This window comes from Sorex fumeus, unplaced genomic scaffold (genome assembly GCF_029834395.1).
Source record: "Sorex fumeus unplaced genomic scaffold, SorFum_2.1 ptg000098l, whole genome shotgun sequence".
Classification (NCBI taxonomy): domain Eukaryota; kingdom Metazoa; phylum Chordata; class Mammalia; order Eulipotyphla; family Soricidae; genus Sorex; species Sorex fumeus.
Window position 1 is genome coordinate 28,514,031 of NW_026606155.1, and position 19,842 is coordinate 28,533,872.

A 19,842-nucleotide genomic window follows, 5' to 3' on the forward strand; every position below is an offset into this window, starting at 1 on the left:
ACAGGAGTCAGAGTTTCAATAATCAGCAATATTTTGCCAATCTTGTTTTATAATTTCCCCTACTTACTATAAAGGAAATCATAATTTTTCTAACTATAGAAAATTAAAATGTCAAGTATCTTTGAGTTCTTCTCTAACTGCATCTGAAATAATGCAATTATTTAGATAAAATTGTTTTAAACTACTTATATACAAGAGAAATTACTAATTTCCATCTCTCAAAGTAACCTGGAAACTTTCACTTTTTGCTTTTGTGCAAAGTAAAACTAGTCTGGTTTTAGACCAAAACAAAGCTGAATCCAAATACTGGTTCTACCTATTTTATTAGTGTCAGGACTTTTAGCAAATTACTAATCTCTCTAATACTTAGTTTTCTTGCTGGGAATACACACTTAAAGGCATTTAGTCATTTCCTTCATTCACTAAATTTCTGCAGCATTTCTTCTATGGCTCAAGTGTCAAATTAGGTGCTGGGACAGAGTAAAACCAGACTACTGTTACAATGCAGTGCAAACTTACTACATTGTTTTGCAAATTCTAGATCATAAACAAAGGTGGGCTACAAAATAATGCAAACAAAAGCTTTAATGAAAAAATATAAAATATATTTTATTGCCCATGTTAAATATAAATATTACTTTATTAAATTCATTTTGGTTTATATGTATAACGTGTATCACATATTTGCATATGTCATTGGTGATTTGTATGTATTTAATGTGTGTTTACATGGGTGTGGTTTAAATAAAATTTAACCATGTGGAGGAGATAGATATTAAATAATATTAATACAAACTGAGAAATGAAAGCATAAAATTAAAATACCTGAAGTAGAGGGTCTGGGAAAGGCACTCTAAAGAATTTCTGCTTTGAATTAGAAGGATGAAATGACGTAAGTAGGAAAAAGATGAGATGTGTAATGTGTATGACAGAGAGAGAGAGAGAGAGAGAGAGAGAGAGAGACAGAGACAGAGACACAGAGAGACAGAGAGAGATAGAGACAGACAGACAAAGTGGAAGTATTTTAATTACAACTTCACCTAAAGAGAACAATATGTGCAAGTGCTCTAGTTTGTATCATCTTTATGTCTTATATTTTAGGTCTTCTAGGGTCCCCAAAGTACTGAAATGACTAATTTCAGGTCCATAATACTTGCTACATCCATTGCTTGATGTTTCCTTTTCTTATCGCTGCTTTCTTATTAGAGACTTCTTAGTCTTTGTGACTCAGCTCAAGTGTTATCATCTCTATGAAAACATATTTGACATTCCTTTGCTTGAGTCACTTACTTCCTCTTTTGTTTCCTCAATGAATACCTGAAATAATTCCAATAATGGTTTACTAATATATTTGCAATTAATTATTTGTCTCTAGGGCATCTCTAGTATTTGCTTAAATAAGAACTCAGTGAATGCTTCACATGTAATATATTCAGTTGTTAAGGGAACAAAGGAGTATGGTACCAAAGAATCTTTTTAGAAGGATGCATGCTGAATGACCGAATAAGTATTTCTCAACAGAAAATGTTATATTTTGAATGCCATGTTTCCTGTTGATATACCATATATGTATGAGTATACATACTATATATCACTTGTATCACTTGTCATCCTGTTGTTCATGGATTTGCTCGAGTGGGCGCCAGTAACATCCCCATTAGTCTCTGTTGCATGCTAGCATAGTCCCATAGCGTACTGGGGGCTCTTTCAGGGTCATATATATAATGTATATGTTATATATATGTCAAATTGTGAGCCAGTATTCACCATCTTTATGTTATTAGAAAACCTGCACTGATAAAAATTTTATATAACTTATGTTGGTTATTCTTCTTGGCACAGTGCCTAGCTTATCAATGATGCTCAATACATATTTATTGAAAAAAAAATGAATGAATTTGACTTTTCCATAATAGGAATTTGCAAATTGACTTGTATGTATGAATGTATGTATCAGTATTGGGTTTTGCACATATGTATCAGTATTTTGCTTTGTGAGTTATCTTAATTTTCATAAATATGTGTTTTATGTGAATCAACTAGATAATGGGTTTAAAGGTAGGGAACAATTTTAAAAATTTGTTTCGATATTATTTGTCTTGAAACCACTCCAAATACATTCAAACTGCTTCTATCAATGTCCTGCACATATGCTCCAAATAAATGTCACAAAATAATGAGTGTCTGGATGTAATACATATCTGAAAAAACAAATAATTATAATCATCTAGTGTAGGATAACACTGTTTTGTCCTTCCTGCATAGCCTCAGGGAGTTTAGGTTTATTGGGTTGCTCCCATCACAGTGCTCCCATTCCTGTGTTTATTTGTAACTTCTTTTTTTGTGCTCTGTTGACTTGTAAATATTATTTTTCTCTTCTTCCTAAATCCTTTGCATAGTTTATTCAGGAATGAGAGTGAAGATAGATGGTCGGCAATTACACCACCTCCGCTTTGCTGATGATATTGTTTTAATAACACCAAACATCAGCCAAGCGGCACAAATGCTGGCCGACTTTGACCGTGAGTGTGGAAAGGTAGGACTACAGCTGAATCTTACGAAGACAATGTTTATGAGAAACAGCCTTGTTCCTGACGCCCCATTAGCTCTCAATGGAACGACCATCTCCGAATGCAACAGCTATGTCTACCTAGGTCGAGAGGTCAACATGACAAATGACCTGGCACCCGAGCTGCGCAGGAGGAAGAGAGCGGCTTGGAACGCCTTCAAGAACGTCGAAGAAATAGCTAAGAGGACGAAGAACCTCTGGCTCCAGGCACATCTCTTTGATTCCACTGTTCTTCCTGCATTAACATATGCCTCAGAGACCTGGGCCCTACGCAAACAAGATGAGAACGCCATTCAGGTCTCCCAAAGAAGAATAGAAAGAGCTATGCTTGGAATATCACGTTTCACTCAAATGAGAGAAAGAATCCGGAGTTCTGACATCCGTGGACGATCAAGGATCAGGGATGCTGTCTCATTTGCCAAGGTGTCGAAAATCAGATGGGCTGGTCACGTAATGAGATTTAAAGACGACCGTTGGACTAGAGCTGTTACTGATTGGATTCCACGGGATGTCAAGAGACCGCGTGGCCGCCCACCTACCAGATGGTCAGACTTCTTCCTGAAGATCATGAACGATCGGTTTGAGGCCCTTCATGTTCCCGGAGCGAACAGATGCCATTGGGCTACACTAGCACGCGACAGGGACAAATGGAGACGTTACTGGCGCCCGCTCGAGCAAATCGACGACTAACGGGAAGTTAAGTGATTAAGTGATTCAGTTTATTCAGAGCAATGTCCTTTTTGTATGGACACAAGAAGACATGCTTTTGTAATGTTACTCTCAGTAATATTTCCCTCCTGGGCATCTGTTCTCTCACCTAAGCCTCAGCTGCCATTTCTTCCTATCGCTGCCAAAAGCAGGTTCCCGAAGAAGGACTGGATGTAACCAGGGCAAGCGGTAAGCTATGTGCTACCCTGGCATCGAGATGGGCCTGGTCAAAGTGCCATAATGCTTAACTATAAGTTAAGAGCTCGGTCATGGACAAATACTGTCATGATCCAAAAAGTAATAACTAGATTTGGATCCTGCTAGGGTTACGAATGATTAATCTGGCCTGAGCGCTGTAGTCTGAGTGTGTGGCAAGATGTTCCCAGGAGAGCTGCCCTACAAGTCTCAATGTTATCTCTTACTGTGTCCATGCAAAAATAGCTAGTATTGATATGTTTATAGTTATTGGACCAAGGGAAAGAGAAAAACACCTTAGGAGGTATTTTGCCCTTGGGCAGTCAGGAAGGGCTTTAGAATACCTTTTAGGTGAGCCCTCAGGAAGGGTTTTCTTATGTTGATTTTGCTACCTGACCTGGTGATGTGTCAGCCCAGACTGTGGGGGAGTTGGAGAGGGGAAGAGAGCTGGGGGGAGAGAGGAGAGAGCAGGGTGGCAAGATGGACGGCTGAGAGGCTAGCAAGGGGGAACACGTGCTTGAGAGAACGTGGGCCCTCCATAACATAAATTTCTTCTATGGGATAAACTTTCTTGTAATAAACTGCTACTAAGACCAATCAGCTGGCCCTCGTCTCTTCCTTTGTCTGCCCTTGGCCAACAGCCGTCACAATCCAGGCTACACAGCTGCTCTAGGGCACCGAAGGCAAGTGGTGAGATAGAGCCGTCCAGAGAGCCCGCAAACACACAACCTTCAGCGTGCCTAGTTTTTTATAATCTAGATTTTTAATTGCTCGAGCAGGCCCAGTAACGTCTCCGTCGGAGACTTTGTTGTTACTGTGTTTGGCATATCGAATACTCTTGGTAGCTTGCCAGGCTCTCCGAGGGGGGCGGAGATTTTTAATTAAGATAGAAATTCAAACCGATTATGGAGAGACTAGGGCCTTTCAAGTTTTACATCTTCCCTTGAAACTTTTCAACTGCAAACCATCCCTCTGTATAGTTTGTTAAGGAAGTCTTATTTGACCAATGTTATAGAAGGTTCTTGGTAAAACAGGAGTGATACCTTGTAACAGTGCTTCTTAATGTCCAATATAAATCATCTTGAGATCAAGTTAAAATGTAGATTCTTATTATTAGATTTGAAATAGGGTCTGAAGCTCTATATTAGGTTGATGGCTAACAGTGCTGATTTAAGGACTACCACTTTTGTGGAGCAGAGTACTGTAAGATTAAACTGAAAATAGACAAATTCACTGTCACTGTCCTCCCCTTGTTCATCGATATTCTCGAGCGGGCCCAGTAACGTCTCCATTGTGAGACTTTGTTGTTATTGTGTTTGGCATATTGAATACATCACGCTTGCCAGGCTTTGCCGTGCGGGCGAAATACTCTCAGTAGTTTGCCAGGGTTTCCAAGAGGGGCGGAGGAATCGAACTCGGGTTGGCCATGTTGGCTGCGTGCAAGGCAAATGCCTTACCCGCTGTGCTATCGCTCAGACAAATACTTGGGGAATAAAAATACTAGTGAACTACAAGAAGCCCTAACATTACATGACCGACTAGGCTCATTATTGCACAGACAAAAATAATTATCAATATATTTGATTTGTTGATATTTATTTCATAGTTGCTATTAAAGAAACAGGGGGATGAGAAGATGTCATTTTCCTTTTCTTTTTTTCCTTTTTTTTTTTTTCCAACTCAGCAATGCTCAGGGGCTTACTCTGGGCTATACACTCAGGAGAACTCCTAGCAGGCTCAGGGAACCAGGTGAGGTCCTAGGGACTGAACCTGGGTTGGGCGTGTGTAAAGCAAGAACTCTACCTGCTCCTCTATTGCTCTGTCTCCCCAACATACCATTTTAAAAGATAAAATCTACAGGATTTGGATGGAGGCAGACAAAATGTTGGTACGTGAAACTCAAACTTGGAAATAAAAAATCTAAGTGAGCTAGAGTATGCTACTGGAAAATGAACAGATTCCACAGATTTCTGTAAAGGCTTATAATCTTACATCCCATTCAGAATTCTGATATTTCTATCAATATATTTTTTCCTTTTCTGCCTTAACACTATGGAGTTTAATTGGAAGAAAGGGTCAAAAGTAATATAAACCAAATCCTAACAGGAAAGACATTATTCTAATGTTAGTCCCTGAAACTGCTTCCACTTCCACTGTTTTAGTGATCAGAAAAAAATGTCTTGTTAATATATTTGAAGATTTCTAATAATGTCCTTCGTATAAATTGATATCATTAACTATTCACATTGCTATGTATAAAATGTATAAAATATGTATGAAATGACCTTCCCTCAGCTATCTGTAAGAGAACTATTCCCATTTTCAGTTTCTAGGAACATGTGATTTCTCTTTAGATCCCCAAATGACCATATAGCTGCTAATTTATTTTTAATAGTAAAGAGTCTGGCAGAGCCTGGCAAGCTCCCTGTGGCATATTTGATATGCGAAAAACAGTAACAACTAGTCTCACGATGAAGACGTTACTGGTGCCCGCTCAAGCAAATTGATGGACAACAGGAGGACAGTGCTACAGTGCTACAGTAAAGAGTCATCACCTTCACATTAGGATACATAAACTATTAAATAAACTGAGGTGATAGGGAGAAAGTAACTTTTAAGGGTTGCATAAACACCTTTAGCAAAAGAATAAGGCATAAGGTAATAAAGTCCATACTTTGTGGAACTAAGTTGTCTATAACTAGATGACAGGGATAGGGTAATAGTATTTATGTATTTAGTAAGGTTAATATTATGGAACAGTTGGGGTGTGAGTTTGGGAAGATAAGGATTAGCATAACAGTATTAATATTTATTGAAATTATAGTGAGGGATTAAATTAAGTGAGCTGTTTGTAATTTAAATCTGCTGCTTGTTCTTATAAAAGCCAGGGAGCTGGGAGTAAGAGGTGAATAAGGTGGCATTTTATATTCTTTAACATCAGTCTCCAGGAGAAAATGCTCATTTATAATTAGTAATGGGAAAATACATATGTTTACATAGATATAGTATTTTAAACTTTTTAACTATCTAAAATTAATTATTCCAAATTATCTCTCTGCTTGAGAGACTAAAATGAACCATAGACTTTATTTTTTTTTAGTTAAGCAAGATGATTTATTGATCTGTTAAATTATTTCTAGCATCACACAACATACAATTGAGATGTAAAGAGAGATTCAAGAGCTATATATTAATACAGTAACCAGAAGGGTAGTGCATAATTGTTTTGTTTTGTGGTACCCTGGGGAGAAAAAGAAACATTGTCATTTATGATCCAATGCAACTGAACAAACTTCCATTGAACATGTACTGTTTTCTTCAACTTGTGTTCATCACTGGCATTGATGTTTACGTCAAATGACTTATGATTGAACTTTTAGTTTCAAGCAAATTGATTTTCTTTTTTTAACAAGTTTATATTTATATAGAAAAAAGCTACAACTGTTGATAAAAATCTAGAATTAAAATTTATTATGAAACAGCCGCAATATTAAAATCAATAGCTAAAAAATAAAATCAATAGCTATAGAATATCCATTTATATAAAAACTATTATAGGTGACTTTAGGGTTGTTAAGTCCTTGTCTAAGAATTTATCAATCTGTTGCTTTAGGAGTTATTGTACAGCCTGTATGTCCAGAGACTTCAGGATCTATGGCCAGGAAGTCAACAGCATCATAGACTAACTGTGACCAAAGAAGATATAAATGGATAAAAGAAAAAGAAACTGGAACCTATAATTCAAGAATTAGAACTGTATTTAAATAAAAGATGTTACATGGAATTTCAGCATGCACTTTACAATCTATTTGAAGGAAGTACAACAGATACTAGTAGTGGGCTAAGTGTGATAATGGTCAGTTTTAAAATGAACATTTTGGTTTTTGGTATTTTCTATAAGCATGTCTTTAAACTTGAAAGTAAAAAAGACAAAAAAATGTAATGACTTTAACTGAAAGGACAGGATTTCTTTAAATATGTTCCTTCAAAATTATTTGTTACATATGGTTTTCAAAATAATTGTTGGCTTCTTCATAAAATCTACCTCCCTTTTATTTTCCTGTTACATTTTTTTTTTTTGGCCATACATGGTAGTGTTTAGGAGTTTTGTGTGCAGCTATTGCTTCTGATGGTCCATGAAGTGCTGTGACAGAACCTGGGCCTTGTGGCATGCAAAGCATTAACTGTTCCATAAAACTATCTCAATTTTTTATTTTCTAAATGGTTCTGAAACAAGTTCTGAAGAAAGATGACTTCTTTCTTTCTTCCTTCCTTTCTTTCTTTCTTTCTTTCTTTCTTTCTTTCTTTCTTTCTTTCTTTCTTTCTTTCTTTCTTTTTTGCTTTTTGGTCACACCCAGCGATGCTCAGGGGTTACTCCTGGCTCTTCACTCAGGAATTACTTCTGGCAGGGAACCAGATGGGATGCTGGGGATTGAACCCAGGTCGGCCGTGTGCAAGGCAAACGCCCTACCTGCTGTGCTGTCATTCTAGCCTGAAAGGTGACTTTCAAAGGGAATATTTTCAAGAAGCTGAACTTGAAATTCTAAGATATTTTTACATTTACTAACATCTTAAAAGGTGAAAGAAGAAATAACCACATCTCTGAAGGATGGTGTCAATCAAGAACACGATCATTAAATTAACGAGGAAGAAATAACTTAAAAAAATAAAAATAATATTTTATTATAATAATGCTTCACTTTCTTTTGTTCTACCTTTATCCTTCAAATTCACTCCCTATTAAATGGATAGTTATCCTAAAAGTTTATCCTAAACTTTTAGGATAACTAGGCTACAGGTCTTCCTAATATCACCACTTGAGTCATGTCTTCTAGAGTCTATTTTATTTTTCGTCTTTATTTAAAAAACTAGACCTATTTCTTATTTCCTTAAGTCTTTTTTTTTAACTGTCTTAGTTTTTTTCAACCCACATACCTTAAGGCAAGTGATCCTCCAACTGGTTTGGAGTTTTATCCCACATGTTTCTGAAGGATATTGGCTAATGCTTAGTGATCCATATCAAGTTAGCAACCTCTTTACACCTGGAGGATTATCAATGCTCACAGGTGCCACTGGGTATTACTGGAAGGCCTAAGGCAAAGGCAGAGGAGAAGAAAAAAAGGGAGAATAAAGGGAATGGGGGAAAAAAGGAAAGGGAGTAAAGGAAGACAGGGGTGGAGAGAAGAAGGTTCACGAAGTAGAGTGGTAGAGAGCCACAACAATAGCCTCAAGGACATTCTTCACTGGGGGTGATCTTAGGTCATATATTAGAAAAATCTAAGATTATGCTCTTTTGTTTCCCGATGACTTTTGCTGTCTTAGTATGATGATATATAATACACTGATACACCAGCTTTATCCATTATGAGATTTCATCACAACCATAATGGTTATCTGTTATTTTTGTTACATATTACACTAGGAACTAGCAATACTTCACAGTAGATAAATAATGTGAATAAGTGCAAGATATGTAATCTGTTGAACTTTTTTTAAACTGACATGTCCATGTATATACATATATATAAAAGGTATGAAATAAATAAAAACACCACCATTCAAAAATAAATTAGAATAAGATAGTTAATTATATTAACATAAAATTTATTTCTTAGACTTTCAAGTAGCAGAAAGGTTCTTTTATGACTAGCTGCTCTTTTCTGGCAATTAGAAGATCTAAGTAAAATGGTTTCTTTTTACGGAACTACTACTATTTTATACAAAATCACAATGTTATGTTCGAGAAAAATTGTCTCACATAATTTATATTTTCACTTTCTCCTAATTTCTATTACCAATATTGTTACTGTCACTGTCAGTGTTCTCCTGTTCATCGATTTGCTCGAGCAGGCCCAGTAACGTCTCCATTGTGACATTTGTTACTGTGTTTGGCATATCGAATATGTCACGGGTAGCTTGCCAGGCTTTGCCGTGCGGGCGAGATACTCTCAGTAACTTGCCAGGCTCTCCGAGAGGAGTGGAAGAATCAAACCTGGGTCAGCCAGGTCATCCACGTGCAAGGCAAATGCCCTACCCGCTATACTATCGCTCCAACCCAAATTGTGGAAAAAAAAATGAAAAGAACATTCTTGATCCTTTGGTATTCACTTTATATGGTTGTTTTTTTCCTATTCTGAAAGTAAGAATTTTTTTTTTGGTATCGTAGTAAAACTATATGGCTAAGTGATAAGATCAAAACAGAATTTACATTTAGATAGGGAATATGGAAAATGAAGTCAGTAAGGTTTTATAAGAAGACTCAAATTTCTTTCTAGATCATAATTCATTATAACAAAAATTGCATAAGAAATACATTTGAAAGAAAGAAACTCAAGAGAGTGTGAATATTTGTTATTTGCTTTCAGAACTATATAAATTTTTTAGACTAAGCTGAATGAGGTACCACCAAGAGTGTTCCTGAGAAAGAATACATTAGCAGCAATTAATCCCCCCACCATTTTTAAGAGAATATAATCATAATAGTCCAGATAAGTGTCATCTTTTTTTATTTGACATATATAGTGTTTTGTTATTCTGATTCATACACAAGAAAGATTAGTAAAAAGAAAAATTCAGCAAGTGAAAATGATCTAAATATACTTTTTTCCAGAGAGGGTCTAAGTAAATGTTGTGATAATGATAGTGACAAAAGATAAATGATAGTGACAAAAGATAAAAGACAAAAGACAAAAGATAAAAATAATAAAAAATAATTGAGTATTTTTTACTGTGACCTTCTAAGATATTTAATCTTTATACAACCCATTGGGTGGGTGCTTTTTTAAAATTAATTATGATATTACAAAGGGGCTGGAGCAATAGCACAGCGGTAGGGCATTTGCCTTACAAACGGTCAACATGGTCGATCCGAGTTCAATTCCTCCGCCCCTCTTGGAGAGCCTGGCAAGCTACCGAGAGTATCTCACCCGCACGGCAAAGCCTGGCAAGCTACCAATGACGTATTCGATATGCCAAACACAGTAACAAGTCTCATGATGGAGACGTTACTGGGCCCGCCCGAGCAAATCGATGAACAACGGGAGGACCGTGACCGTGATATTACAAAGAGAAAAACGAGGTTAAAAAGTTGAAGTGATATGCCTGAAGTTACACAGATGAAACTGGTACCAGAATTCAAATCAATCTTTGATCAAAGTTCTATTCTAAAAAGATACTAGGAGATGGTGATGAAACATGGATAGTATTCAACTACCAAAAGAGAGGTAATTACTTAAATGACTAGGTACAAAATTAGAAAGTCACCAAATGAAAACCAGTAAGCTCCCTAAATGACGACTAAAAAGAACTGTTTTCTTACTGTGCTGATAAACGAGGAAATATTTTTAGATATTTCTTCAGTGAGATTGGCCTCCAGTTAATAATCAATAATAATTTTTAAGTAATTTAGTTACATTTCACTTTGGATTCTCAACTGAACTTTCAGTTGCAAATATAATTAGTATTTGTTTATAAGCTATATGCAATTTCAGGCAAATATGAAGGCATGAGCTGTTGGCTCCATCTGAGACTTTGGAGTTTCAAAATATAGCACTTTGGAATTTCAGGGAATTAGTGGTTTTCCTCATTCTTTCTTTTCATGAATTTCTTTACTGATTTCTGAATTTAGAGGAGGAAAATAGACAAACCCACCTTATCTATGAGTTGGGAATCTGCTTTTATTTCTTAGACTATCTAGATGTTTTCAATTAGAAAACAGTGGGAAACTTCCAGACCAAGAACGATTATTATCTAGTATGTGTAGAACCAAAAGAAAAATTATGGTATTGTGTTTTTTTTCCTGTACTTTTTTATAGAACATAGATCAGCTGTCCACAAGGCAAGCTCCTTATCTTCTATACTATCCAGTCCCAGTAAGATTTTTGTTTTGTTTTCTTTCTTTTCTTTTTCTTCTTGGATCACACTCAGCACTGCTCAGGGGTTACTCCTGGATCTGCACTGAAGAATTACTCCTTCGAAAGCAGGTCAGCAGTCAAGTGCCTAAACTGAAAAAATGTGTAAGTATACTCAAGAAACAAAAAAACTCACCTCGAACAGCATATCCATCTTTTACTGATGCTGGGAAGGGGGGTAGATTATCTTTTGCATATACATCTTGAGCAAGGACTCGTCCCATTCCATCTAAGAAGAAAAGAATGAAAAATATGGGTACTGAGAACAACGGATGAATAGGCAGACATTAATAAGGATAGTCTGACAAAACTTGTATATGGGCTCAGTCCGACCTCCTGAATTATATCCTAAGGAAGAGAAGACAATGAAGAGATGCATCGGTTGTCTGAAATAAAATATTAAGTTCAGTCAATAGTAATTAACAGTAATACAGAAATTATTTGTGTGTAAGTAGGACAGGGAGAAGCACCAGTTCCACTCCCCATCCCATGAGGTCCTGCGCGCTTGTCACTGCAGTCTCATACCTGGCTGTCCCTTAGGCTCTGAAAGATAGCGGCCACCTTGTCATCGCCATCAGGGGGAAAAGGCGGAGGGACAAACATCCTCCCCCCACCCTAGGGTGGCATGGCGCTGGAGTTTAACGCACAGTCCAGATGCATTTCGGTTGGGCATTATATTTTGCTCCAATTTTCCCACCACCATTCAAGCCTGTCTTCCAGGGACAGACGCTAGATCATTTACTTTCTATTGCTCACTTTGTATATCAGGAAAGGTTTGGAAGAATAGTCCTGGTGCCCACATACTGGAGCCATGCTTATAGAAGCTCATGGTTGCCGGGATTCCATCTGGAGAAGGCGGGGAGACAGCACTTGCCCCATCTGGGACGTCCTAGAGATATCATCTTGGTACAGGGCCCGGAGAATTCTCCAGATGTTGTGGTGCCCGCTGGGCAAGTTTCTTCACTCTATTTTAATTTGTCTTTTGGTTTGGAGGTCACAGTTCACAATGCTCAGGGTTTATTGCTGGCTCTGCACTGAGAGATCATGACTGGCTGCTTTGGGGACATGGGGTGTTGGGGATTGAACCCAGGTCAGCCACATGCAAAGCAAGTACCTTATCCACTACTCTTATCACTTAGGCTCCTATCACTTGAGTTATTTTTATTGTATTGTGTCACTTTCTTTTCAATGGTTACAGTAAATATTTGAATAAAATCACATGGTAATTGTTTTATGCTTGACTTATTTCACTTAGCTTAATCACCTCAAGCTCTATTTACATTGCTGCAAAAGTCACTAGTTAGTCTTTTTAAATTGTTGGGAAGTATTCAGTTGAGTATACATAATAGTTAATTTTTTCCAGCCATTTTTTGATAGGTATTTATGTTGATTCTATGGTTTTGATGACTGTGTATAATGATACTATGAATCAGAATACACATATATTTTTAAATTATTGTTCTAGCAGTTAGAGGATAAAAGTTAGAGGTGTTTCTGGATTGTACTGCATCCATGTTTAGTTTTTTAAAAAAATGGGAGTCATACTCAGTGGTACTCAAGGGGCGCAAAGCCACTAATGACAGTGCTTGGGAACCATTAGGACTACACTGGTAATGTTTGGGTGACAACATGATGCTGGGGATCAAACTCATGCCCTTACACAGCTAGGCATATGAATTAATACTTGTGACATACCCTGGCGCTATTTTTAGCTTTTTTAAGGAAGTATAATAACATTTTCTACAGAAGTAACACCAATTTATATTTTCACTGAAAGTATGAATCTCTTTTCCTCCATACTCTCACAAACATATGTTGAGAAATTTTCATATCCACTGATTCAATAATTTCTAGAAACCTATGCTAGGAATATAGGTAAATTTTTATGCACATGTTTATTTTAGAGTTTCTTCCCTTAGTGAGAAGTAGAAATCTAAAGATCAATAACAAAGTGGAATAGAAGAGAGAGTCTGGGAATAAACTCACTTATATACTGGTATCATTAGTTTGCCAAGATCTTTAATAGGGGAAATAACAGCATTTTAAGCAATGGGTGGATAATTTTTCAACAAATGGAGCTGAGAAATTAAAAATTGACAAAAGAAAAAAAAGCTGGGCCTTTATCTTACTCCATAAACAAAAATATTAAACGGATTAAAATCCAGAATGTAACACTTAAAACTACATAACTCTTAAGAACAATAGGGAAGAATTTTTATGACTTCAGAATTATTTCTGTAATTACTGGAATTGTTTTTCAAATATGTCACCAGAAGTGTAGGCAATTATATAAAAATCAGACAAATGGATTATATCAAACAAAATATTTTATACCCAAGGCATAATTCATAAATCTAAAAATGATAAAATATTATGAAATGGGAGAAAATAGACTGAGGTCAATGTCATGAATGCATAAAAGAGCTCCTATACTCACTGCACTGTAGCACTGTCCTCCCCTTGTTCATCAATTTGCTCGAGCAGGCACCAGTAATGTCTCCATTGTGAGACTTGTTGTTACTGTTTTTGGCATATCGAATACATCATGGGCAGCTTGCCAGGCTTTGCCATGTGGGCGGAATACTCTCGGTAGCTTGCAGGGCTCTCCGAGAGGGGTGGAGGAATCGAACCCGGGTCAGCGGTGTGCAAGGCAAACACCCTACCTAGTGTGCTATCGCTCCAGCCCCCTATAACTCAACAGCAATAAAAAAACAAAACTCAATAATTAAATAAAACAATAAAATATTATTTCTAAAGAAAATCGACAAGTGTGACCCAAAAAGCAGGAGAAAGAATTTTTTAAAAATTTTTATTGGGCTGGCGCGATAGCACAGCGGGTAGGGCGTTTGCCTTACACGCGGCCAACATGGCCGACCCGAGTTCGATTCCTCCGCCCCTCTCGGAGAGCCCGGCAAGCTACCGAGAGTATTCGATATGCCAGACACAGTAACAACAAAGTCTCCAATGGAGACGTTACTGGGCCCGCTCGAGCAAATCGACGATCAACGGGAGGGCCTTTACCTTTACCTTTACCTTTTATTGGTGAGACACCATGAGGTACAGTTGTAGACTTACAAATTTTTGTGCTTGGGTTTCGATTATACAATGATCAAATACCCATCCTTCCACCAGTGCCCATTTTCCACCACCATGTATCCCAGTATCCCTCCCACCTCCATCCTCCTCATCCCCCCCAGCCTCTGTGGCAGGGCATTCCCTTTTGTTTTCTCTCTCCTTTTGCATCCCCCCATTTTTTGATGGGGTTGGATGTTTTCTTCTTGTGGAGTTCAACCAGTACTTTGTATATCCTTTATCCAACCCCTTGTCAGATGGGTATTGGGTGAATATCCTTTCCCATTCTGTAAACTGTCTTTGTATTTTGGTCACTGTTTCCTTTGAGGTGCAGAAGCTTCTTAGTTTAAGATAGCACCATTTGTCTATTTCTTTTTTCACTTGCGTGGCCAGTGGTGTGTCATCTTTGAAGATACTGTTCACTTCAATGTCGTGGAGGGTTTTCCCAACCTTGTCCTCAATGTACCTTGTGGATTCCAGTCTGATGTTGAGGTCTTTAATTCACTTTGATCTTACTTTTGTACATGGTGTTAGGTAGAGATCTGAGCCCATTAAGAAAACATAATTTCTTAGAAGCATTCTGGCAGTAGGAGTCTGCAGTGAACATTTTATTTATTTATTATTTTTTTCATTTTTGGGTCACAGCTGGCGATGCTCGGGGTTACTCCTGACTTTCCACTCAGGAATCACTCCTAGCAGTGCATGGAGGACAATATGGAATGCTGGGAATTTATTTTTTTTAACATAGGAGTATTGGTCTTTATTCAGCCATTGATTAGGCTAATTGAACTGAGCATGAACTCCACCTAACTTTTTTTTTCCTTTTTTATAAATTTATTTATTGAATCACCGTGAGAGCAGTTACAAAGCTTTCAGGTATAAGTCTCGGTCATACAATGATGAAACACCCGTACCTTCACCAGTGCCCATTTTCTACCACCAAAAACCTCAGTATGTCCCCCATTCCACACCATCCCACTACCTGTGGGGCAGATGATTTCCATATTACTCTCTCTCTACTTTGATTACATTCAATATTTTGACACCAGACCCACCATTGTTATTTGGGATTTACCCCAATACTCAGATCTGCCAAAAAGGCAACCGTAGACAATTTGTTTTCTATTGCTGATTATGAATAATATATGATGTCGCGTGGTGGCAATAGAGGTTGCACGATTTTGGAATACCGAAATTTTAACAATTAAATCTGGAGGGATTTCTGCTCAAACCTGCTGGGTTCTGAGATTTGTTCCTGAGTCTCTGGGATCATGGCCATTAAGCAGCTTGATCAGGAGCCAGAGAGGCCGTTTGTGGGCAATGACCTTGTGTCTCTTTGGGGTAGGGAGGAAAGGGCCAGTTCCACCCCCATTCCATGAGGCGCTGCATGTCCTGTCACTGTGGGCCCAAACCTGACTGTCCAATGGCCTCTGGAGGATGGTAGCCACTGAGCCGCCAGGGGGAAAAGGCCAAGGCACAAAGCCTATTCCCACCTGGGGTGGCCTGGCACCATTAACCTACTGTGGGGATTGGATACATTTCTTCCAAAAGCTGCTGGGTTCCGAGATTTGTTTCTGTGTCTCTGGGATCATGGCCATTAAGTAGATTGATCAGGAGCCAGAAAGGCTGTTTATGGGCGGCACTCGGGGTCTCATTGTGGCGGGGAGGAAAGGACCATCTCCACCCCATCCCGTGAGGCCCCGCATGTCTTATCACTGTGGGCCCAAACCTGACTGTCCAGTGGCCTCTGGAGAATGGCGGCCACTGAGCCACCAAGAGGGAGCAGGTGAGGGACAGCACCATTTCCCCCCTGGGGTGGCCTGGCGCTGGTAACATACTGAGGATACATATGGATGCATTTGTGTCAAAAGCCACTGGGTTCCAAGATTTGTTTCTGATTCTCTGTTATCATGGCCGTTAAGCAGTTTGATCAGGAACCAGAGAGGCCTTGCCTCCAATTATTTAATTGAGCCGGAGGTGGTTTGTGTTATATCTCCCACATACTTAACTTTTGGTCATTTACTTACTTGGTAAACTTTGCCCCAAGTTTTTGGGTCTGGCCAAAGGCACAGCAGCAATTTTGGGGTATCTATAAGTCTGAAGGTGCCATCAGGCTGCTGATGCACTCGCCTCAGAGATACAGATTGACCTCAGTGGCACCATACCTCCTGCAGTGAACATTTGTGAACATTTTAGTTGTAGAAAGTTAGGGTTTGTGCTAGCTATCTTTCTACAACCAACTTTCTACAACTAAGTAGAAGCTGTATCCTGCTTTCAGTCTGAGAAGATAATACTTATTCTGTTTGTCATCCCCTATACAGTGTATGCCTTAAGTTCTGAATAATAATACCTCAACTTGCAGATGAAACAAAAATTTCTGATTCTAGAGCAGTTGGAAATTTTAAAGGCAGAATTACATATCACTGAGAAATCTGAGTCATTTATACAATTAAGTCTTCTTCAAAGGTTGACAAAGAAGGAGAGTTGCAAAGACTGGTTAATGAATGACTTTTTTTTGTGTGCAAGAAGAAAATGACAGAATGCTTGGTCAAAAAGTAGCTACTTTTCCAGCAGAATACTTGTATATAAGATTCAGCTTTCTCATGACAAGTGATTAAAGAATTCCCTCCTCTCTGGAGTGCTATCATTATATATTGGGATTACTGGCCTACTATATTTTCTGAAAGAGTTTGTGATTCAAATAATTAACAATGGATATATGTAGGATGAAAGGGTTTGTGATTCAAATAATTAGCAATGGGTATATGTAGGATGACATTGGTTTGTCCTTTTTCCCTTGCCACAAGGAGCTTAGGTTTATCAGGTTACACCCATCACAGTGCTCCCAAGTCACTGCCATCCCTTTGTTTATCTGTAACCACTTCTCTATGCTCTCTTCCCCAACCAGTAGTCAGCTTTTCCCTCTAATCAGACTCTGTTAATTTCTAAGGTCAGATCCTTCTAGGACACTGAACTTGTATTGTAAGTTAATATTGCCTTTCTCCTCTCCTTAGGTCCTATGAATAGTTTACTTTAAAGCAATGTCCTTTTTGTATAGATACAGGAAGACAAAAAGCTTTTGTAACTTAGGATTTAATTGGCTTTGAATATTATTCACTCCTGGGCATCTGCTTTCTCCACTTAAGCCTCAGTTGCCCTTAGCAACCAAAAGCAGGGGCCCAACAAGGGTCTGAATGGACCCAGGGCAAGCTGTGAGCTACCCTGGCATCGAAATGGGCTGGCCAAAGTGTCATGATTCTTATAATCTGGCCTGAGCACTATAGTTTGAGATCAAGATGACCCTAGGAGAGCAATTCTATAAGCTTATTGTATCTCTTACTATGTTCATACAAAATGACTAATATTATGAATGCTTATATGTTTGTTGGAGAAGGAGAGGAGAAACACATCCATGGGATTCTGCTCATGGGTCATCCTGCTGAGAAAGTATCTGTCCTAAAAGCATCCCCTGAGGGAAAGAACTTTACCCCTATTGATTGTGACCACACCTATGTGTAAACCCCAACCCCTCATGGTTTTGGGATTTAACTAGATTGTAAGAGTGGGATGGAGAATCCAGATTCCAGAGCCAGGAGAAGGAGAATGAGGGAGGCAGAAGGAGAATGAAGGGGGATAGAGAAACAGAATGTTAAGTAGCATGGGGGAGGAAGAAGCAGGAGGAGAACAGAGGAGAATGGAGATGGGAATGGAATAAACTGCAACTGACACCAATCAGCCTGGCCCTTGTTTCCTTCCTTTGCCTGCCCATCGCCATCCTCCTTCCCCAGGTTGGGGAAATGGCGTGAGACTACCGAACGTGGGCAGCAGGAGAGATAGACTGCTGCTGTCTTTTTGTGTTTACACAGGCATACATGTAAGAAAAATTAAGAAAGAGATCTACTTATAAAGTCGTGTATGAATTTGAGTGTTAAATCCAAATGTATTCACTAAATGGTAAGAGTCAAACACCCAATTGATTTGGTTGTGCATTTAGTTTGGTGCTGATAATATTCTCTTCTTGCTGTCTATATTAAGGTATTAGAAGAGCCAAGTGGCATTTGGATTTAAGAGAAGCAGCTTAGTTTATTAAAATTACATATCACAAAGATTCTATAACTTTAAAGTTTTATGTATTGCTTATTCTTAGAAGGATTTTAAGGTAGTCAAAAGAAAATTCTGAATTCAGTGGAAATTCAGGAAATTAATAAACTGTCTTTACTTTGACTAACCAAGATTTCTATTAGTTACATATATGAATCAGGAGTGTAGGAAGTGTGTGGTAGATAAAACAAGGTGGAAGAAATGTTATATAAGACTTTCTAACATATTAGATAGTTATGTTAGTTTTCGATAAAAAACTAACATAACTATCCAATGAACTTCAGTTCATTATGACAGCATGGATACTTCAACATTAAAAAAAACATAGCAAATCCATTTTATGTGAATGACTACTGAAAGATCTAAAAAGATCTAAAAAAAAGTGTGGTGTTTGGACCACACCTTCAGTTTTCAGGGGCTGTTCCCAGAATGCTGCATGGGAAATGCACCACAGAGAATGAACCTGAGCTAGCCTGCAAATCACGCACGCCAAACATTTGAATTACTCCCCCAAAAGCAATATCATTTTGATCTAACAACTAAGTGTTGTTACCAAAATAGGTTTTTTTTTTTAAATGTAGGAGTACTGCTATTTATTCAGCCTCTGATTAGCTGATTGAATTGTGCATGAACTCCACCTTACTTTTTTTTAATTTTATATAATTTTATTTATTAAATCACTGTGAGAGCAGTTACAGAGCTTTCAGGTCCAAGTCTCGGTCATACAATGAAACATTCGTACCTTCACCAGTGTCCATTCTCCACCCCCAACAACCCCAGCATACCCCCATTCCACACCCTCCCCCTACCCGTGGGGCAGATGATTTCCACATTATTCTCTCTCTACTTTGGTCACATTCAATATTTTGACACCAGACCCACCATTATTATTTGAGATTTTACCCCAACACTCAGATCTGCTGAAAAGGCAACAGTAGACAATTTGTTTTCTATTGCTGGTTAGGAATAACATATGATGTCGCGTGGCTGCAGTAGTGGCCATGCGATTTTGAAATTCCAAAATTTTAACACTTAAATCTGGAGGGATTTCTCCCAAAACCTGCTGGGTTCCGAGATTTGCTCCTGAGTCTCTGGGATCATGGCCGTTACGCAGCTTGATCAGGAGCCAGAGAGGCTGTTCATGGGCGATGGCTTGGGGTCTCGTTGGGACGGGGAGGACAGGACCAGCTCCACCCCCATCCCATGAGGCTCAACAAGTTTTGTCACTGCGGGCCCAAGCCTGACTGTCCAATGGCCTCTGGAGGATGACAGCCCAAAATAGTTAAG

At 38.4% G+C, this 19,842-nt stretch overlaps 1 protein-coding gene across 19 annotated transcripts in view; it reads right to left on the reverse strand.

Moving 5' to 3' along the window:
• The window catches only part of GPHN (gephyrin), a 475,981-nt gene that overhangs the window by 74,070 nt on the left and 382,069 nt on the right, over positions 1–19,842 (reverse strand). For all 19 annotated transcript variants that reach the window (XM_056133389.1, XM_056133387.1, XM_056133400.1 and 16 more), the window contains one exon: positions 11,519–11,611. In XM_056133389.1, the coding sequence (XP_055989364.1) occupies positions 11,519–11,611 (93 nt within the window). The remainder of the gene's footprint in view (positions 1–11,518; positions 11,612–19,842) is intronic.